At 35.1% G+C, this 23282-nt stretch overlaps 2 protein-coding genes across 3 annotated transcripts in view; both read left to right on the top strand.

Annotated features, from left to right (window-relative positions):
- The window catches only part of LOC136025798 (small ribosomal subunit protein uS9m-like), a 46642-nt gene extending 33918 nt beyond the window's left edge, over positions 1–12724 (top strand). Inside the window, exons 6-7 of the mRNA XM_065701788.1 lie at positions 2437–2599; positions 12579–12724. Coding sequence (XP_065557860.1) covers positions 2437–2599; positions 12579–12670 — 255 coding nt within the window. The 3' untranslated portion in view covers positions 12671–12724. The remainder of the gene's footprint in view (positions 1–2436; positions 2600–12578) is intronic.
- A 140-nt stretch (positions 12725–12864) lies between these two features.
- LOC136026649 (rootletin-like) overlaps positions 12865–23282 on the top strand; it is a 329138-nt gene continuing 318720 nt past the window's right edge. The window contains exons 1-2 of one of the 2 annotated variants that reach the window (XM_065703386.1): positions 12865–14366; positions 20946–21293. In XM_065703386.1, coding sequence (XP_065559458.1) covers positions 21006–21293 — 288 coding nt within the window. In that variant the 5' untranslated portion in view covers positions 12865–14366; positions 20946–21005. Of the gene's footprint in view, positions 14367–17501; positions 21294–23282 lie in introns of those variants that run through there. The other variant, XM_065703385.1, reaches the window with a different exon arrangement.

Genomic DNA, 23282 nt, shown 5'->3' with positions numbered 1-23282 from the left:
CGTAGCTTTTCATGGGTAATGTTAAACTTAAAGAATTTTATATATTTAGAATAAGTATAAAAGACAATTCGTTTTATGTATCTAATGAGTTCCTGCTGTTACCTAGCCTAGTTGCTCTTTATTTACAGTTTCTTATTCACGAACTGGTTGGGAAAAAGAATAAGAGTAAAAACAAAAACTCAAAAAAAGTCATATTGTCGAGGAGAAACAATACATTTCTACCAAATAAAACAAGCACGAAAAAAACCATGTGACACATCAAAACATATAACTTAAGAAGTCAGTAAACCTTGAAAAGGGAACAATCAAAGATAAAGAAACAACAACAAAATAAAGAAGAAAAAGTATGAATTTTAGCTAACTATCAAAATTGCGACACAAATCACGATATAAAACTCGTTTTATCCCACCCAGATAAGCGGTAAATTGAAGTGATTATTGGAAATTTTTTGCTTGTGTCTTTTAGGAGGTGACCCTGGTTAAGCTGTGGCAGGGAGGGAAATCTGTGTCTAAAAATTACGTCAAAGCCTTTCGACAAATACTTCAAGTAGCCTCACTTCTTTTATTTAGTGTGACCAAATCTGCCTTATTTTAAAGATGAATTCAAGGACCGATTTGACCTCTGCAGAGAAGAGGAACAGTCAGCGTAATCTCTTCTTCTTCAAACATCTTAACATCTATCTGAATCAAGTTTGATGTCGAGGAGTGATGACTAGTGCCCTAATTGTGCCGTTTGGGACTTTGATCTCATTGAATCTTCTCTGTTGAGCATGGGAAACGGGAGAGCTGTTAAATAATTTCCATCAACGTCTCTACCAGAAGGAGAATTTGGGTCTCTACCCAACTGGGTGGGAAGATGGAGTCATATCCTTGTTTTGCTTTGTGATGTCTGGAAAATAACCTCTCTTAGAGGGGAATAACTAAATTCTAGTCATCAAGGTGTTCACCAAAATGGGTTGTTGTGTCTCAACCAAAGTTAGCCAGAATTAAAATTCATTGACCTTGTAAAGCCTTCCCTGAGTTCAAACTATTTGCAACACCTGTGGGGAAGGAGGCTGGGTTGTGCTTCTTATTGTGAGTACATCTATCAGAAGAGGCATCTGATTCAAGCCAAAGTAGGCGGGGAGCAAGAGCTAAGCTAAAAGCTGTGTCTTTGTATGGTTTCGGCATGATGCCAAAACGATACTCACCTGGGCATGCCTATTGGAGCAAACCTGAAAGAAACTGTAAATCTTGGCTATGAAAAATTTTGCTACTAAGATCCAGGCTGCGTATGCATCCATGGCTTCAAGCTTTTCGTATCTGAGTAGAGTTCACCGTTCTCAGTTATATAACAGCCTAACAGTTTCTCACTTACTTGCCCTTGTTCCTGTTTGGTCTTTTCTTAATTGTGGTAAGAGAAAGCAAGCTTATCACCTTTATTTTAAATTTGCAAAGTATTTAATAGACCTTCCAACTTGGACAATTAACTCTTTTCTGCTAAGATCAATCGGTAAACCCAGCTGGGATTATTGAGAAGCGCATTTGTGATTTCTCTACTGAATGTCAGAAGTCTTCCCATCTTTGGCCATTTCTGTTTGTCCCTTGTCTGTAGTTCTCAAAGTGTGTTTTATTTCTGTTGCTTCTTTTTTATTTTCTTCATTTTTACTCTGTCTTTTTCTGGGCTCTGCCCAGTTTTTTTGTGATGGGCTATAAATAAAATGATGATGATGTTGATGCAACCTTTTTTTTGCTGGGGGCACACCAAAATCTCTCTATCAGTTAAAATATTAGGTGGGCCTGCGGTATTTGTTTAATCAATTCACCGGCATCCTTAAAAAGAGGTTCTTAGATCTCAGTTTGATATTGTACTGGATAATGGTGAAGACTTTTCATGTGTCTTTAGAGAGTCCGTGTCCAATCCGAAAGATATTTTCATTGATGTTGCTCCGAAATTGCGACCCTTGGCTCACAGTTGATGCCAAACTTCATGCGGCTTTGCCATCGAAGGTCTAGTGTATTTCTGTCAATATGATGCTTCGAAAAAAGTTGTCAGTTCGTTTCACGAATTTGAATGAAGGTTTTGATTTAATAATTAATTTAAGTGACTAATTTAGTTAGTTTAATTTGAATGTTTGATCAACGATGTAAATTGCTGGAAAGCAAAATTTGTCTTCTCGGGCACCTTGTCATAGGAAGCGGGGATAAAAATAAGGCTGGGAACGAGATTTGATGTGCTTTTGTTTCTATCCATTTACCCTTATCTGTTAACTCAATTTGCAATATCTTTTCAGGTATGCATACCCTTGATTTTTTTTATGAAATTACTGAAATAAAAATTAATTTTGGATCAGTAAATAATACTTTCTTATTAAAGTCATCGCTAGTTCTTTTTTACTAATATTTGGTATTAGGATTAAATTTAATTCATCCGATGATTGACTGTTTTTATTTTAGCTGCTTTTTCCTCTGCAATTTACGGGTTTTATGAACAAAGTTGATGTAGATGCATCCGTTGATGGTGGTGGACCGACTGGACAAGCGGGTGCAGTTCGTGTGGCAGTTTCTCGTGCACTGCGCTCATTTGTGGGCAAAGACATGCTTGAACAAATGAGAATAGGTAAGATCCATGCTTGAATACCTGTATACGTACAAGGAGTAATAAATTTTACAAGAAAAATAGGTATTAATCAAATTTTACAAAATGTGTCGTCGCGTAATAAGGTACTTACGTTTTACAGAGTTCACAGTCAACCTCTTGATCAGAGTAAAACCCTTTTCTTTGTCTGCATTCGGAGATAATTAGCGCAGTCTCAGTGAGATAAACTGCTTTGCAGGTATATTTTAATTAAATACTTAATACACAGAGTTGGTTAGGTTACATATTTAATATATTTCGTTCTGTTCGGTCCGCTTTCCACAATTCTCTGTTGTAGTTTCCATAATTTTGTTGCTAAAGTATTCTATTTTCATCATATTTTAGTATACATCATTATGATTAACCTAACTTCACCCTTTTGGTGTTGCCGCTATGACACGTAAGTACACGTATTAAATTATACAATAGAAAATTAGATGGTCGGCATTTACCACTCCCCCCCCCCGGAAAAAACCTTTCCTCGCGAAAAATTATCCCTCACTCCACGTAAAATACCCCCCCCCCCCCGGAAAATACCCATCCCACCGTTGAAAATAAGGTTTTCTAAATTTGAGATTTTTATTTGAAGTCTGTTTTTTATTTTCCTTAGGGAGAGGAATTTTGCTTCTTGTGTATTATACACCTTTCACTCAAGTTTACGCTGTGTAAAACTCGAGAATAAATTAGTTTCTTCGTTAGTTTCTTTCAGCTTAATATGAGGCAAGACAAAGGCAAGTGACAGAATTGATGGGAAATATATAATTTGGGCTATATAATATATAACAGATAGTATTTGTTAATGGGAAACATAAGGAACAAGTTTTTAAAGAAAAGTAAAGAGTCTCTTTAGACCAAAAATGAGCAGAAATAAATTCAAATGATATTCAAAGCGAAAACTGGAGTTTAATAGAAACAAAAGATAATTTTTTTTCCCCGAAATAGACTATATCAATAAAAAAAACAGAAATTAATTAAAAAAAAAAAGTTTTTCCACAAAACAAGTTTGTCAAAAAATTGTAAAGAGCTCCATAAGCCAAAAATGAGCAGAAATAAACTTAATTAATTTTCCAAGCAAAAAACTGCCACAAGTTACCATTAGTAAATGAATTCAACCCAACGACCATAAATTACAATAAATAACCGAGTCAATCTCAAAACGAGCCAAAATTAACATGAGTAGGGCTGACGGCCACCACACCTTCTCAAGACCAGATCATAATTTACACTTTACTGAAAACAAAAAATATTTTAAATGTTTTCACTTTTGTGACTTAAATAAATAAATAAAGAAGTATTAATACTATAAGAAATAAATCATCAGAATATGTATATTAACTGAAAGTACACGGTTATTTGTTTTTTTCTAGTAAAGTGCAAATTATGATCTGGTCTTGAGAAGACATGGGGGTTGTCTCCTTTTAATTTTCACTCATTTTGAGTTTGACTCGGTTATTTATTTTAATTCCTGCTCTTTTTGGGTTTCTTTTATATATTAATGGTTATTTGTGGTAGTTTTATACTTGGAAGATAAGAAAAAACAAACTCGTAGAATTTGACAACGCCTTCGTTTGTAAAAACTTGAACAATAAAAATGTGTTGGTATCCAAAGCCAACTTTGCTTTGAAAGGAAAGCTAAACCTTCTTAAGATTTTCGGTGCCATATGCTTTTACCTTAATTTTGATGATTATGCGCCTACATTTTTTTTATTCTTTTTTTCTTTTCTTTTTTTTAATCTGGTTCCCACTACTGTCAAAAACTGACTAAGTATTTCCACTGGGTATTTTCTACTGGGGGTATTTTCCGCGGGGGGAGGGGGGGTAAACGCCTAAAATCAGGAAACTATAGCCTACAAAATTCTAGATATTTGACAGGGAAAATAAATAATTGGAGTCAGAACTCCCTTTGGAAGCAACCTCCAATCCTTTTTTTTTCTAAAGAAAAGCTATTTTTGCTTGGTGTTGATGTGTCTGGAGCACAAGCTTTTGTTTGTACTCCAAATTATATTGCAAAATTGTATTGTTCGCCAAATAAAAATAATTATGTAAAATCCATTGAGTATTTGTTAGTCAAGAATAGTTAAAGCAATGCTTATTTTGATCGTTAATTTATTTTTATTTAGATATATATATAATACAATTCTTCTTTTGGAGTTATGAGCCAGACCTGAAATTTGGAATATAAACACTATTGTCATCTTTCTTTTGAATTAAATGAAAAAAAACTAGTTTTTTTAACTGTAAGTAAGGAGCGACATTAAAACTTAAAACGAACAGAAATTACTCCGTATATGAAATGGGTTGTCCCCTCTTCAACTTCTCGCTCTTTACGCTAAAGTTTGACTCTTTGCCACAATTCCACTTTTTAAAACAATTAAAAGCTTTAGTGTAAAGAGCGAGGCGTTGAAGAGGGGACAACCCATTTCATATACGGAGTAATTTCTGTTCGTTTTAAGTTTTAATGTCGCTCCTTACTTACAGTTAAAAAAACTAGTTTTTTTCCTCTAATTTCTGAACGTTTTTGAATTAATGCATGTTTGATTTTGGCTCTCCACCATAGGACTTGTCCAATTTTATTGAATTTTTTGTATTGAATCAGATTAACAGATTATTAAAATGAAATTTGTATATTAATTCCTTTTTTGGCTAAATGGCTTTCTCTTAGTTTTGATCAGACTATTTTGAGAAATAAGGGGTGGGGAAGGAGGTCTAGTTGCCCTCCAATTTTTCGGTTACATAAAAAGGCAACTATAACTTTTAATTTTTAACTAACATTTCTATTAGTAAAAAATATTAAGAACTTAAGAATTAAAAAAAACTTACTTAAGAATTAACTTACGTAACAAACTTTTATATTCTTATATTTTTATTATGTATATAAGGGGGTTTGTACCCTCGTTAATGCCTCGCTCTTTACACTAAATCGTAAGTTTTGTCTCTATTCTTTAAGAATGACCCCTGAATCAGAAAGGCCGTAGAGTAAATAGTTGAAATTACTAAAAATACTTTAGCATAAAAAGCGAGGTATTTATCTCCTCCTGAATACCTCGCTATTTATGCTAAAGTATATTTAGAGCCCCTCATATGCGTAATAATCTCTGTTCGTTTAAGCTTCAATGCTACTCCTTACTTTCTCCTTAATTGAAAAAACTTTTTCATGTTTATTTTTTCATTGTTTTTTTTTATAGTAGCTTAAAAAAATCCTGCGCCCTTTTCATTGAATTTTTCTTCCCCCATGACATATTTCTCCAAGGAAAGATTTACCCAATAGCCCCCTCCCCTCAGCCCCACCCCCAAAACCAAAAAAAATCCTCCTGAAAACGTCTCTACACTTCCCAATAACGATTATTATTTGTAAACACTGGTCAAAGTTTGTAACTTGCAGCCCCTCCCCCAGGGACTGTGGGGGAGTAAGTCATTCCCAAAGACATAGTTCTTGTGGTTTTCGACTATGCGGAACAAAATGGCTATCTCAAAATTTTGATCCGTTGACTTTGGAGAAAAAATGAGCGTGGGAGGGGGTCTAGGTGCCCTCCAATTTTTTTGGTCACTTAAAAAGGGCACTAGAACTTTTCATTTCCGTTAGAATGAGGCCTCTTGCGACATTCTAGGACCACTTGGTCGATACGATGACCCCTGGGGAAAAGAAAAAAAACAAAAAAAACAAACAAACAAATAAACACGCACCCGTGATTTGTCTTCTGGCAAAAAATACGAAATTCTACATTTTTGTAGATAGGAGCTTGAAATTTATGCTATAGGGTTCTCTGATACGCCGAATGCCATGGTGTGATTTTCGTTAAGATTCTATGACGTTTACGGGATGTTTCCCCCTATTTTCCAAAATAAATCAAATTTTCTCAGGCTCGTAACTTTTGATGAAAAAGACTAAAGTTAATGAAACTTATATATTTAAAATCAGCATGAAAATCCGATTCTTTTGATGTATATTTTAGCATCAAAATTCCGTTTTTTAGAGTTTCGTTTACTATTGAGCCCGGTCACTCCTTACTACAGTTCGTTACCACGAACTGTTTGAATGTAATTGTTTTAATAAAATAACAAGAGCTAAGAGCTCATATGGCACTTGTGACGAGGTCGGAAGAGCCGAGAGCTCATATGGTACGAGGTCGGAAGAGCCAAGAGCTCATTTGGACGAGGTCGGAAGAGCCAAGAGCCAAGAGCTCATTTGGCACTTGTGAGAAGGTCAGAACCTAAAGTTAAACTTTATAGCACAAGATCCTTCTAAATATCAAATTTCATTAAGATCTTGTCACCCTTTCGTAAGTTACAAATACCTCAATTTTCAAAATTACCTCCCCCCTCCCAATTCCACCAAAGAGAGCAGATCCGGTCCAGTTATGTCAGTCACGTATCTTAGACAGGTTTCTATTCTTCCCATCCAGTTTCATCCTGATCTCACCGCTTTAAGTATTTTCTAAGATTTCCGGTCCCCCCAACTGACCCCCCCCCAATTACGTTTGATCCGGTTGAGATTTAAAATAAGATATCAGAGTTACGAGGTCCTTCTAAATATGAAGTTTCATGAAGATCCGATCACTCATTCGTAAGTTAAAAATACGTTATTTTTCTTATTTTTCAGAATTACCCCCCCCCCGCAATTGAGCGGATCCGTTCCAATTATGTAAATTACGTATGCAAGACTTTTGCTTATTTTTCCAACCAAGTTTCATCCCAATCCTTCCAATCTAAGGGTTTCCCATCATTTTAGGTCTCCCCACCCCAAACTTCCCCCAATGTCACCAGATCCGTTCAGGATTTAAAATAAGAGCTTTGAGCCACGATATCCTTCTAAAAATCAAATTTCATGGAGATCCAATCACTCATTCGTAAGTTAAAAATACCTCATTTTTTCTAATTTTTCAGAATTAACCCCCCCCCCCCCCAACTACCCAAAAGAGAGCGGATCCGTTCCGTTTATGTCAATCATCTATCTAGGACTTGTGTTTATTTTTCCCACCATGTTTCATCCCGATCCCTCCACTCTAAGTGTTTTCCAAGTTTTAGGTTTCCCCCTCCCAACTCCCCGCCCCCATCACCAGATCCGGTCGGGATTTAAAATAAGAGCTCTAAGACACGATATCCTTCTAAACATCAAATTTCATTGAGATCTGATCACCCGTTCGTAAGTTGAAAATACCTCATTTTTCTAATTTTTAAGACTTACTCCCCCCTCCCAACTACCCCAAAGAGAGCAAATAAGTTCCGATTATGTCAATCATGTATCTGGGACTTGCGCTTATTTTTCCCATCAAGTTTCATCCCGATCCCTCTACTCTAAGTGTTTTCCAAGATTTTAGGTTTCCCCCCTCCAACTCCCCCAATGTCATCAGACCCAGTCGGGATTTAAAATAAGAGCTCTGAGACACAATATCATTCCAAACATCAAATTTCATTAAGATCCAATCACCCGCTCATAAGTTAAAAATACTTCATTTTTTCTATTTTTCCGAATAAACCGGCCCCTTCTCCCCCCCCCCCAGATTGTCAAATCGGGAAAACGACTATTTCTAATTTAATCTGGTCCGGTCCCTGATACGCTTGCCAAATTCCATCGTCCTAGCTTACCTGGAAGTGCCTAAAGTAGCAAAACCGGGACTTTAGGTTTTCCCCCTCCAACTCCCCACAATGTCATCAGATCCGGTCGGGATTAAAAATAAGAGCTCTAAGACACAATATCATTCCAAACATCAAATTTCATTAAGATCCAAATACCCGCTGATAAGTTAAAAATACTTCATTTTTTTCTATTTTTGCTAATTAACCGGGCCCCCACTCCCCCCCAGATGGTCAAATCGGGAAAACGACTATTTCTAATTTAATCTGGTCCGGTCCCTGATACGCTTGCCAAATTTCATCGTCCTAGCTTACCTGGAAGTGCCTAAAGTAGCAAAACCGGGACCGACAGACAGACCGACAGACCGACAGACCGACAGAATTGGCGACTGCTATATGTCACTTGGTTAATACCAAGTGCCATAAAAATAGAAAAATAAATCTTAATATAGCGACAATTAGTTTCTGGTTAATTTCTGGGGTCTTTTAAGAAGCCCCCTCCCCCTATCAAAATGGGTATTCCTCTTTGCCATGAAAACGATTATTGAACTTTTCGAGTCAATAAGAAGGTACCAACCCAAGATCAAACATGCTCTTTCTGCTGTCTTTCTACTGTGTCAGAAAAAAACTCTTTTCCTACTGTCAGGAACTGTCGGGGTTCTTTTATCCCCTGAGGTATATTGTTAGGATGTTCCACTATTCTGGATAAAATGGGTATCTCAAATTCATGATCAAATGTCCTGGATAATTGAGTGGGCCGGGTAGCAAAAAAGGTGCAAGAGGGGGGCTAATTGCCCTCCAAACAGTTTTAAGTTCTTTGAACATTTACATTCAAATTTAATGACCCCCCCCCTCGAATGTTTTTACGACCACCACATTTATACAAATGACCGGGTAATAAAAATAAGAAATAAATAATGTATAGAAGGGAGATAGATCTGTACTATAGGCAGTCCTAGACCGTTGCTTTTGTTCTCTTTTAGTGCCAGACCTCTAAAAACGGAGGGCCCAATATGCTACTATTACGTTTTAACTAGTCTTTTCTGTCTAAAATTGTGTCAGTTAAATTTTTATGGCACTTGGTATTAACCAAGTGACATATAGCAGTCGCCAATTCTGTCGGTCTGTCGGTCTGTCGGTCTGTCTGTCGGTCCCGGTTTTGCTACTTTAGGCACTTCCAGGTAAGCTAGGACGATGAAATTTGGCAAGCGTATCAGGGACCGGACCAGATTAAATTAGAAATAGTTGTTTCCCCGATTTGACCATCTGGGGGGGGGGGAGTAGGGGCCGGTTAATTCGGAAAAATAGAAAAAATGAAGTATTTTTAACTTATGAGCGGGTGATTGGATCTTAATGAAATTTGATGTTCGGAATGATATTGTGTCTCAGAGCTCTTATTTTAAATCCCGACTGGGTCTGATGACATTGGGGGGAGTTGGAGGGGGGAAACCTAAAATCTTGGAAAACACTTAGAGTAGAGGGATCGGGATGAAACTTGATGGGAAAAATAAGCGCAAGTCCCAGATACATGATTGACATAATCGGAACTTATTTGCTCTCTTTGGGGTAGTTGAGGGGGGGGGAGTAAGTCTTAAAAATTAGAAAAATGAGGTATTTTCAACTTACGAACGGGTGATCGGATCTCAATAAAATTTGATGTTTAGAAGGATATCGTGTCTTAGAGCTCTTATTTTAAATCCCGACCGGATCTGGTGATGGGGCGGGGAGTTGGGAGGGGGAAACCTAAAACTTGGAAAACACTTAGAGTGGAGGGATCGGGATGAAACATGGTGGGAAAAATAAACACAAGTCCTAGATAGATGATTGACATAAACGGAACGGATCCGCTCTCTTTTGGGTAGTTGGGGGGGGGGGGGGTTAATTCTGAAAAGTTAGAAAAAATGAGGTATTTTTAACTTACGAACGGGTGATTGGATCTCCATGAAATTTGATTTTTAGAAGGATATCGTGGCTCAAAGCTCTTATTTTAAATCCTGACCGGATCTGGTGACATTGGGGGAAGTTTGGGGTGGGGAGACCTAAAATGATGGGAAACGCTTAGATTGGAGGGATTGGGATGAAACTTGGTTGGAAAAATAAGCAAAAGTCTTGCATACGTAATTTACATAATTGGAACGGATCCGCTCAATTGCGGGGGGGGGGGTAATTCTGAAAAATAAGAAAAATAACGTATTTTTAACTTACGAAGGAGTGATCGGATCTTCATGAAACTTCATATTTAGAAGGACCTCGTAACTCCGATATCTTATTTTAAATCTCAACCGGATCAAACGTAATTGGGGGGGGGCAGTTGGGGGGACCGGAAATCTTAGAAAATACTTAAAGCGGTGATATCAGGATGAAACTGGATGGGAAGAATAGAAACCTGTCTAAGATACGTGACTGACATAACTGGACCGGATCTGCTCTCTTTGGTGGAATTGGGAGGGGGGAGGTAATTTTGAAAATTGAGGTATTTGTAACTTACGAAAGGGTGACCAGATCTTAATGAGCTCTTGGCTCTTGGCTCTTCCGACCTCGTACCATATGAGCTCTCGGCTCTTCCGACCTCGTCACAAGTGCCATATGAGCTCTTAGCTCTTGTTTATTAATGGAATGAATAGAAGGGGTTTCAGGGATAATCTCATCGGGATAATTTCCCAAATGAAGCAACGCAAAGAGCAGGCTAACTTATAAGAATGGAACTGGTACTAGTGTCGCAAAAACAAAACAAAAAAAAACAAAAACAAACCTATGAACTTAACAACTTTATTTCATTAACAGCGGCAACAGTGTTAGTTGTTTTTTCTCATTTGTAGTGAGCTCTTATGAAATGTGGGATCAAGACTGAGGGGCCTCCCATTCTAAACCATCTGGTGTACATCCAAGAATACACCACTTTCGGCCACGCCGAAAAAATAGTTTGATAAATAAATGATGACAAAAAGAACGTGTTAGGAGAATTGAACAAGTGTTGACAAATTTGAGTTTTTAGATGTTCATCCAGTTATCTTCAAAGCAGCAAAACAATAATGTGTAATAAGAATAGAAAAGACATGTTAACAAATCAGGCTATGGCCTGATTTGTTTTAAATAAATTTCTATTGAGAAGTCACTTCTCTGTTTTATCGTTAAAAATTTTTAGATGGGAGCTCATTCCTTATCATTAAAAATCCTACGTTATTCAGATTGACAAAAAAAAAAAAAAAAAAAAAAAAAAAAAAAAAAAAAAAAAAAAAAAAACCTATGAACTTAACAACCTATCAGCGTCATCTAGCTTTTGGCGACAATTGATATTTTTCATTGTAATGATAGGCATAATTAATTCAATTGGTAAAATTAGGGTAATAATCAATGTCTGATTTCAGTTCCTGACCAAAAAACGATTGCAAAGCTTGAAAAAATGCCAAGTGTCCCCAAACACTAGATGGTCTTTTTCTCGACATTAGTATCAACTTTGGACCAACATACAAAGCTGTTCTTACAGTACTTAATTAGGGTGTCTCCTCTTATAAATTGGGTGACAGTGCCGTATTTCTGCTTGTTCTTTGTTTTGAAGCAGATTTTCATTGACTGCTAAAACATCGTGGGCAATATGTTTCTTAGAGCTTCTTGGGCAATACGTTTGTCTTGGAGGAAATATGTTTGTCAGAACATTTGATGAAATTTACAAATAACATTTAATATAGCCTATGTCATTAGGTCAGCAATTTGAAAGTGTTAAAAGGAGACTTGATTTCAATCTATTCATAGTCTCATTTACAGGACCTACACTGATCTGCTCTTTTGTATCTTCAAAGTCTTGTGCTTTGTTAGGTTACTCAGGTTACTTAAGTTACTTTGTAGGTTACGTTTACGTTACGTTTCGCTGTTTAATTTAAGGATTGTTTTGTCTCTTAAAATGAGATGTTCGTTCCGAGCTAATAAGATGGAGGTTAGTATTGCGAAATTGGGAGGCTTTTTCCAAAAATAACAATGTATTTGAAAACTAATAGTATGAATCTCAAGTTTTGAAGCACCTTGGCCTGAATCTGTACTAGGCCATTGGTTAGTATGGTGTTGCTTAGTATCGAAATCACAGAGTATCGTCTATATTCTGCCTATCAAGGAAGATAGCCATAGCGCATTCCTATTGCAAAGGCAGTAACCTTTGTAATCTGTGCGTCATTCTCACGCACAAAACCACTGGAATAATAAATTATACCTTTCAGATAAGTTTTTATGATATCCTTGAGGGGGAAGGGGCTCGTACCGGGTATGTGCAGACAGTGTTTGATTTTGTGCAGTATTTAAGCTTGTGATCGTTTATTGCAGTATAGCCTTTGTTCATGTGTTTGCCCTCTTCTACCTGAAATCTTGTTTTTATAGCTTACTCTTATTCTTACAGCTGGTTTGTTAACAATTGATCCAAGGCTCAGAGAACGAAAGAAGCCAGGCCAGGAGGGAGCCAGGCGCAAGTTCACCTGGAAGAAACGATAAGTGTCTTTTTGTTTTATAGGATTTTGAACATAATTAAAATACCGTTATAATATACTTAGCAGCATTTCACTGAGACTTAGAGATGAGTAGCCGCATTTCAGTTTGAATTGACAAACAAAAGTCTGTCTAATCACGGCTTGCCGAAAACTCGGCTTGTGGCGGAACGTTTGTTAGCTGTTTAACCTGGCTTTTATTTTTCTCTTTCTTTTTCGTTGATAAAGACTTCCGAATGTTAAGCCTGAATATCTGGACTGAATATCAATGGACGGAATGTCTGAATATCATATCCGATTCAACAAATTATTTGAAAATATTTTTCTAGACAACACTGCTTTTCCATTTACAGTTAAAACGAAGCAAAACTATAGAAAAACGGGTATAATATTTCAGGAAGACAGTTGGTAAACGACAAAAAATCCTCCTTTTTATCACTAATAATAAAAGTCCAAATACTTCAGCATCATGCACGTAAGCCTTTATAAAGAAAAAAAAACTCAACTGAACAAAGCATATAAAGAAAAAAAAAAGCTTGAACGATTCCCCAAGGGAAAAAACTATGGAAACGAAACAACGACTCGCAATCAGTATCAATGAAAAAGCAAAGGACTGGTATTGTGACTCATTGTTGTACGTATCGGACAAGACAATAAGATATTATATCCCCTACCACAAGCAAATATTCCATTTGATAGAAATGTAAGTCAACTAGAAATATAAACAAAAAATGAAATTATATGGCTGTTTCTCATAAAGTTGGCCTCATTAAGGAGCTACCGTCCACATACATAGATATTTTTGTATCTGTATGCTATGACAAAATCTTTCTTGTGTTACATCCTCCCTTTGTCGAAGTTATTTGAACCCTCTTTGTAAATTCTTGTCAAGCTGAGGAGCTGCTAACTGTCTATCTCAGGAGTACACTGCTTTTGTCTTCAGCTGTGCCTTTGTGTCTCTATTCAATTTTACGTCTGCACCTCTGATGCAGCGTCCGTGCCTGGGGTTTACATCAAACTAACTTCCTCCTTGACATGGAGCTTACATCCTTCAGATTCGAGGAAAATTTTAAATAGCTACTTAAGAAGTTATAGCCATGCAGAAAAGAGTAAAGTATGATTAATAACAAATATTGAAATTTTGATCAAATTTCATAGTAAGTTGGATCGTTGTGGAATTTTTGATTGACTGGTACCAGTTTTAGCTGTAAACACTTTCTTTGTTATTATTTGATTTATTGTTCTCATATTTTACCCGGTTTTCGGGCTATGGAGGGCAATGGGTGGGGGGTATTTTTATTTCCCTGTTAATTGTTGTTGTACATATATTTTTAATAAACGAGCTTGAACTTGAAGCAGGCGATACTCTGGAATCTGGAAAATACTCTGGAATCTGGAAAAGTTTCTAGTTTTTTTTTGAAATCTTAGAAAATTTTTGAAATATTACTTCCAAAGCTTTACTATTACTTGAGAAAAATTACTTGTTTAAATTTGTTGAAAATATTACGTTTTTCGAACAAACCCTCTGCAATGTTTTTATTGCTTTTACTTAGGTCAAAAAAATCTTGATTGTTGAACGCGTCACTTCATTTCAATAATTCCTAGATCAGGTTACTTGCGCAGTCCGGAAACAAGGCCAAATTATAGTCTTCTGAGATTTAGTTTCTTTTAGTTACCTTTATTGGAGTAAGGTCTAACTGAAGGTAAGTGTCAGTTTTTTCTTCGTTCTTGTTTTCATTGTCGCCACATGGGAATGAATTGGTTTGAACGGAAACTGTGATAGTCTAGAGAGAGACCAGAGAGTTTAGAAAAAAATTATCTCAATCTAGAAAAAGAAGAGTCATTTTTTTTGTCAAAGATTATGTTTTTAGATTATTTCAAAGATTATGTTATTAGATTATTTAGACAGAAATAGGCCTAATATTTCCAGATTATTTTGAAGTATATTGACCTTCTCCGTTTGCTATTTGAGGAGACTGAAACCAGTGGCGTAATTTCGTCCAAATCCTCGGAGGGAGCCAAGTTGGAGCCAATATTGCCAAATCAAATGAAAATGACATTACAAAAATGAGCCATATAGTACCATAAAGACAAAGATAAACTAAAGAAAACTAACCCGTTTCTGTGGATGCTTGAATTATGTTTTGAGTACCCATGTTCTGGTCCTGATTACATGGCTGACTGACCGTATTTCAAACAGTAGGCTATATGAAAAATGCTGTTTTGTCCCGCTTTCAAGGGCTACAATGAGAGAAAGGGTGAGGTGACTTGGCCACATTCTGCGGATAAAGGATGACAGATTTCCCAAGATTGCCCTTTTTGGCCAGCCGTCAAGGGCTGAACGTAAAGCAGGTCGTCCATGGTCTGGGTTGGAGGATGTCATAAAGAACGATTTAAGGAAAATAGGAACTTTTTGGGAGGGTTTTTTAGAGGTAGGCTTTAAATAGATTTGGATGGAAGAGGAGCGATGCGTAGTTGTGTTAGCCTCAGGCGGCATGCTACTAAAGTGAGTTGTTAGTAGTAATAGTAGTAGTATCTTAGTTTTGGCAAGATTTTTGAAGAAACTAAATTTCAGCTTTGGTGGAACTGCGCTATAGGGAATGCTGGCGTCCCGGGGGGAGTTGGCCCCTCCCTGTCCCTTAGCATATTACGCCCTTGATTGGAACGGTAAACTCTTTTTCATGCTCGAAATGATGCACTATTGAATCAATACGCTAAATTTTGTCTGTTAATAGGAAATTTTATTTATGGGAATATTTTCATCAGTCATTTCTGTAATTTTTAATTCATTATTTTTTAATGTTATTCGAGATAATACCAGTAAGGAAGGCTTATTACGGTTGTTCGTCTTATCAACGTTGCTACCAAAAGATAAAAGATCCTTATGACTAATATTTGCCAATTAAGACAAACAATTACGAAAACTAAGACAGAGGAGCAAATGTAGTTTTAACATTATGTCTTTTGAGTTAATCTTTTGAATCCTTTCTAAAATAATGGAAGTTGTGGTTGGGCATGTTTTAGAATTATTTCTAACAAATACTATGACCTTCGCGTTTTCTTTCTTTTTGGGAAGTGCTGAATCCAACCATAATTACCGCAAAGTACCACCATTATTTTTATTAAGATTATAAATGCATATTACTATTATTAACCATTATTATTATTATTATTATTATTACTAATTATTACTATTATTACTATTATTACTATTATTATTATTATTATTATTACTATTATTTTCTTGTCATGGTTGCATGAAAAGAGAAATCACCAATTACCGCAAAGTACCACCATTATTTTTATTAAGATTATAAATGCATATTACTATTATTAACTATTATTATTATTATTATTATTACTAATTATTACTAATTATTACTATTATTACTATTATTATTATTATTATTATTACTATTATTTTCTTGTCATGGTTGCATGAAAAGAGAAATCACCAATGCAACAGCACAAACACAAAAAAAAAAAAGAGACAGAAGGAGAAAAGGAAGACTGTTTTCCTAAATTAGTGACTAATATAGACCAGCACTTGAATGAGGCCTTAACCCTACTCATCCATACAATCGCATAGGTCAAACAGCATAGCCATACACAATCAACCATAAAGAATAATCCATGGACAGGCAGTCACGTCGTCAATAAGTATAAGTCGTCATTTACCAAACAATAGAAACAATAAAGACAAATAATTTTGATTCCTTATCAAATAAGCCATCTCTCGACCTTCTAGAATCACAGGCTTGATACGATTACCCCTGAAAACAAATAAACGAAAAAAAAAAACAAACAAACAAATAAACACGCATTTGTGATCTTGCTTGTGGGAAAACAAAAACATGCAAAATTCCACATTTTCGTGTATAGGAGCTTGAAACCTCTACAATAGTTCTCAGATATGCTGAATCTAATGGTGTGATTTTCACTAAGGTTACGTGATGTTTTGCGGGTGTTTCCCACATTTTTCAAAAATTGAGAAATGTTCTCAGGCTTGTAACTTTTGATGGGTAACATTAAACTTGATGAACTTTTTATATTTTGAATAAGCATCAAAATACAATTATGTGGTTTATACATTGTTATCAAGACTCAGTTTCTTGGGGTTTCGGTCATTATTGAGCCGCATCGCTTCTTCACATCATACCTTACAGTTTGTTCTGACGAAATGTTTGATATATATATATATATATATATATATATATATATATATATATATATATATATATATATAAATATATATATATATATATATATATATATATATATATATATATATATATATATATATATATATATATATATATATATATATATATATATATATATATATATATATATATATATATATATATATATATATATATATATATATATATATATATATATATATATATATATATATATACATACAAATTTATCAAACAGTTCGTGGTAATGAACTGTAGTAAGGAGCGACCCGGCTCAATAGTAACCAAAACTCTAAAAAAATGGAATTTTGATATCAATAGCTACGTCGAAAGAATCGCATTTTAATGCTGATTTTAATAAATAAGTTTTATCAAGTTTAGTCTTACCCATCAAAAGTTACGAGCCTGAGAAAATTTGCCTTATTTTAGAAAATAGGGGAAAACAATCCCTAAAAGTCATATAATCGCGAATATACTCATATAAGCGAACAGAAATTACTTCGTTTATGAAAGGGGCTGCATCTCATCAACGCCCCGCTCTTTACGCTAAAGTGTTTTACTGTTTTAAAAAGTAGAGTTAAGAGAAATAGTCAAACTTAGCTTAAAGAGTGGGGCGTTGATGAGAAGCAACCCCTTTCATAAACGAAGCAATTTCTGTTCGTTTTAAGTTTTAATGTCGCTCCTTATTTTCCGTTAATTTTTTTTTATATTTAATTATATAAAAGGACAGCTCTCGCCTAAATACCTCTCTCTTTACGCTAAAGTATTCTTAGAACATTTAAAAAGGCTTATTATTCTAATTAAACGGCCCACGCGTTTCAAGAGTCGTTCATAAGAAATTGAGACAAAAATAAAACTTTAAAGTAAATAACGGGGTATTGAGAAGAGGGTACCCTCTTATATGTGTAATAATTTCTGTTCTTTATAAGTTTTGATGTTGCTCCTTCTTTCAGTTGAAATTTCCTAAATTTAATTTCTGATCGTTTTTAAATAGAGTCAGGAGGTCCGACTCCCATCAATGAAAAATTCTTTCTCCCCCTGACAATCCCTCCATGATAATTAGTTCTCTCGTATAATACCCTCCCCCTGTCACCAGGAAAATACCTCTCAGACACTTCCATTATAACTTAAAAATGCCCTGAAAAATTCCCCATGGCCATTTAACACGTGAATTTTTGTCTTAGCGCACTTTCATTTGAAAAAAACTTTCATTAAAAAAAAATGTTAAAATGTAAAATTGAGTCAGCAAAGCAAAAGTATGATTACAAAAAAGAAAAGGAACTATAAGAATTTTTTTCCAAACCCCCTGGGCAAATTGTTTTCAGTTATAGGACTCACCCAATGTTTACGCATAGTATTTGTTATTGTTATGTGCGTATATTTTTCTTTCTTTCTTTTTTTTGGGGGGGGGGGGGTTACGGTGAATTTTTTGATGGGGGATTTCCCACATGGAAATTTTTTATGGGGAGGAAAGTTTTCCTGGGGCAGGGGTAGACCCAGAATTTTCTTTAGGGGGGAGCGCATAATAGGAAACGCCTCCTAAGAGCCAAGGAATCTCAATAAAAATAACATCATGAGTTTCAGCGTGTTGGAAAACCCTCTTGTAAAAGTTTTAAGCTCTCAACGAAGCTGATGGGAGGGGTTGTTGCCAGCCCAAAAGTTTTGACATTTAAAATTGCACAAAAACTTTTAATTAGCCTTCGAGTGAACCTGGGAGTCCCATCCGAAGTATGTACGGCCACGTCTTCCATATGAAGTACCTCTGGGAAAAAATAGATAAACAAATATTATTACATCGGCTCTTTGCTATAGGCAATTCTATAGGATGCTATAGGATTTAAGGAGGTGAGTAAAACATTCAATTTCCCTTCTAATGAACATTTCCCATTATCCAAGGAGATTATGTGGGTAGGAATCATCCGAAAGGAATATTCCACAGGAAAGAGGGCATTTTCCATGGGATATTTGGTACTTGCTATTAAAATAGAAAACACCCAAGAGGCGGAAGTTAGGTTAATCCTAATGATACAAATGTTATGATAATCATAATACCCAAAATATTATGATAATATGGTACTTTAGAAAAAAAATATGGAAACTACAACAAAGAAAAATGGAAAACTGACCGCCCAGAAATAATTATTTTAAATACCTAACCTTATTTAACATAACCCCTAACCATCCGTAAATATTAAATATTTAATTAAAATATACTTACATCGTTGTTTTTCACTCTCAAAATAAGCAAATCACAACCAATTCCACAGAGCCAAACCGGTTTTTTTCAAATAGTTCTTTCAATTCTTTAATGTGCTCTGTTTAACAGAAAAGACCCAAATATATTCCACAGGGGTATTTTCCAAAGGCGAAGGGGGGGGGGGCGTTAAACGTCGATTCTAGGAAAACTCCCTGTTCAAGAACTTCAGTCAATACAATCTTATGATAATAACAAAGGTTTATGGAAATTTCTCTAATTGTCTTACTTTTAATTATTTCTTTGCTAAAACTTGTTTATTTAGGTAAAAACTTGATGATAAACTTATGATCTTGATTGTAAAATACACTGCTTTAAAAAATTGTTATCTCAAATGACATCAGCTGTTATAGTTCATTCAGCAAGTCACTATTTGAATAAATCATACATTTAAATACCTCACGACAGTCTAGTGGATGCGTCTCTGGCGCTGTTCTAAAAGCTATCAGGTTCGATCCCAGCTGACGTGAGGAATGTGTACAAACTATAATTTGAAGTTAATTTTTTGTTTTTATTTTTGCAACAAGTTTTCTTAAATTTAGAAAGAGCAATTTAAAGTAATAATTATCAGAAATTGTTCGGAACATACTCGTGCAAGAATTTAGCGTTTTGTTCTTTGAAAATTTATAAAATTGAAGCCAAATATTCTTTCCCCATAAGGTAAGAAATAACCGAAAACCTTTTTACTGCTGATGATGAACACTGTATATCTATTCGAAATATCCAGTTAAATAATGTTATATCTATTCACTGTTAATAAAAAGGTATCATCCCTGTTTTGAACTGTTTTACTTCTGTCATGGAAAGGCAGTGTGGTCTTCGAAGTTATCTAAGGCACTAGAACTTTCGATTCCTTATCAAATGAGCCATCTCTCGATCTTCTAGAATCAAAGGCTGGATACGATCACCCCTGAAAAAACAACAACAAATAAACGAAAAAAAAGCAAACAACAAACAAACAAATAAACACCCATTTATGATCTTGCTTGTGGGAAAACAAAAATATGCAAAATTCCACATTTTCGTGTATAGGAGCTTGAAACCTCTACAATAGAGCTCTCAGATATGCTGAATCTAATGGTGGGATTTTCACTAAGGTCACGTGATATTTCGCGGGTGTTTCCCACATTTTTCAAAAATTGAGAAAATTTCACAGGCTTGTAACTTTTGATGGGTAACATTAAACTTGAACTTTTTATATTTTGAATAAGCATTAAAATTCGATTATTTGGTTTATCCATTGTTATCAAGACTCAGTTTCTTGGGGTTTCGGTAATTATTGAGCCGCATCGCTTCTTCACATCATACCTTACAGTTTGTTCCCACGAAATGAGTGAAAAAAAACAGTGAAAAAGAGTTCAATGGCCAAAAGAAGACATAGCTTTCCCACTGCAAAAACAATTTCGAGTTGCCGTAGCTTTGTAAGATCGAGCTAGGGGGACGTTGGACTTGGAACCAACTATGCTTTGAAATTATTAAATGAAGTGTAACATACTGACCACTGAATAAATTTCTGTCATCGTTTAATGGGATGATATTTTGAGCCTTTTCGGTGGCTTTAATATAACTCAAGTAACTTCTTATTTTTATATGAGTTTTGTAGAATAATAGGTCTTCTGTAGCTTTTACAAACAGACAATTGAGTTAGTGCTGGGTGTTCTGAATATTAATAGGATGCACACAGCTATGGGAATGCTAGTATTTATTAAGGATATAAAAAAAGTATCTCACACAATCTGATAGTCTTTAATTAAAAAAAATGCTGTGAAAAATTAATTCAAAAATAAGAAATATGAAATTAATATACCATTATCATATATTTTTAGCTCCATAAGGACATGCTGATAAAATCTTAAGGTGAATTTGCTGTGAATTTATTTAGCATCATGCTCCAAAAATCTTTCACCTCAGCAAGTAAAGAAAAACGGGGTCCCTCTCTACGGACGACACTAGTTCAGAAAAGCAGAGTCCCAAACGGCGATGAATCGAGTGAGGACAGTCCATCTTCATTCAGTTTTCAGAGAACGAGGAAGAAATTATCTGAGTCAAAGCCCTTTTCGACCTTTTCATCAAGGAAGAAGCGGGAGGACGAAGTAAACAATGGACAATTAAAGCCAAGAATGAGAAATACTATTTATATCTCTCCCTATGCAAATCCCTACAAAACCCAAAGAGTAAGTACTTAGTTTAATGTCTGTAAATACACGAACATTAGCATACAATGCAAGCCGTTTATTTTGATTATCGTCAATTTTTTAGGAAATGTTTGTTTAGACAAATTTGAGGAGTCCTCGAAAGGTATGGGGATAGTGGAAGCAACGGCTTCAGGCTGTTTTTCTAAAGCTTTCTAAAATTTCTTCTCGTAAAATACAAATTACCGTTCTGTTAAATCTAAATAAAAATGAGTATTTCAAAAAATTTGAAAAATTAGAAATATTTGTCTAGAAAACACATGTTTAAAAATCCGTTTCCTATGGACCGGAGTTCACCCTTTACTAGGCAGTAGCTACTGCCGAAGCTCTAATCATGGAAATAGAAACTATGCCTTTTATTTTTTCAGCCTGGCGATGTTCCAACATCCCTTGATGATAATTGTTATCTTTTCAAACAATGTCACCTTGTCGTCGACAATAACATTTTGGAGAATTTAATTGTATTGTTAACACACATAAACCTACATTAGCATTGAATTAACCTGTATTAAAACTAAATTAGCCCTTATTATCTAAGCAAAAATGTAAAAATGTTTAAATTTTATCGTAAAGGGCTAAAGGAAAAATGAACAGGAACCAATAAGAAAACTCTTTTTCAAATAAACAGACAGGAATAATAATATTAACAGTTTTTTTGGCCCATCGTGTAAAATTGTGAAAAAATAGCCGAAGAGCTAGATTAATTGGAAAAGAAACAACAACAAAAACAAAAACAAGAAAAATAAAGAGGCAAGATTGGAAAAAATGGTAGCAAAAGGAAAAATTAACAGAGAAGAAACAAAAACAACGAAAGTCAAAACTGAGCAAGAAACCTGATTGAACTATGGTAAGGCCTAATTAGTGTCTTATCTACTAACATCTCAAAGGAGATAATAATATAAGTGCCTTCGCAATTAGCTACATTTATCCTTTTGCGTCTCTGTGTGTCTTAATATTTAGGCTACGTCATAAATGCCGTTCAGGTATATATGAGGCATGACGATGATTATTTATTTGTATTAAATATACACCAAACATTTTGCCGCTCAAAAATGTTGAAAGGAAAGCGGTAAATAAACTTTTCTATTTTAAAGGGCCTCCAGGGGGATGTAGTCGATAGTTGACAGTAGTCTCCATAGAAAGGTAATTTCGTTTTGTTTACCTTTTAAAGTTGCACTTAAGTTTCATTTGAAAATGCCAAAAAAAGCTCTTTAAAAGGATATGATTATCTAGAACTAGAATAGTATGTATATAATTTTATACTTTCTAAGGTATTATCTTGTTTTAGTAGCAGAGGTCATATACATATTTCATTCCCGATGCTAGATAAGATTATTTTATCCACCTATTGCTCATAACAATAGATAGAACCACACAATTTATGATATCTGACAGACCTATAGGCTTCCATTTTACGATTCAAGATTCCCCCCTTAAAAAGTTGAGAATTACCTGCGTAAAAATGGCTTTTTTATGTTTGCCCTCTTCATGGTAAACATTTTCTGATACCCTCCTCCCACTACTAAACGGAGCGTTCATTAAAACAAATGCAGTTGTGATGTCCCTCTCGAGTGATATGGATTCTACTTATGCTTTGGGCCCATTTTTTGGCAAAAACTACAAAATAAGTGAATAAAAACATTTTCTATGCCCTTCTACCATCTAGTTTAGTGCATTAAACTAGTGCAAACTAGCGCCCTGAGAAAAACTAAGCAAAAAACATATGCCGAAGACATTGGTCAAAAAAAGAAGACGCGAAAAAAGCATAAGCCAAGCTTCAGGAACAGAACTTAGGGGAAAAAATTATGACGTTGCCACTGAGGAAGACGATGAAAAAAGGTCAAGATTGATTATTGTTTTTTGGCAATATTTTTCTACTTGACAACTCTAGCTGTAATTTTGCCGTCGATTTTTATGGTTTTGTTGTATCTAGTTTTGTTCTGTTCTAAATTAGTACAACTAGTTGTATTT

The sequence above is a fragment of the Artemia franciscana genome, chromosome 4, assembly GCF_032884065.1.
Source record: "Artemia franciscana chromosome 4, ASM3288406v1, whole genome shotgun sequence".
NCBI classification, from domain to species: domain Eukaryota; kingdom Metazoa; phylum Arthropoda; class Branchiopoda; order Anostraca; family Artemiidae; genus Artemia; species Artemia franciscana.
This window is presented reverse-complemented; position numbering and strand designations above follow the sequence as displayed.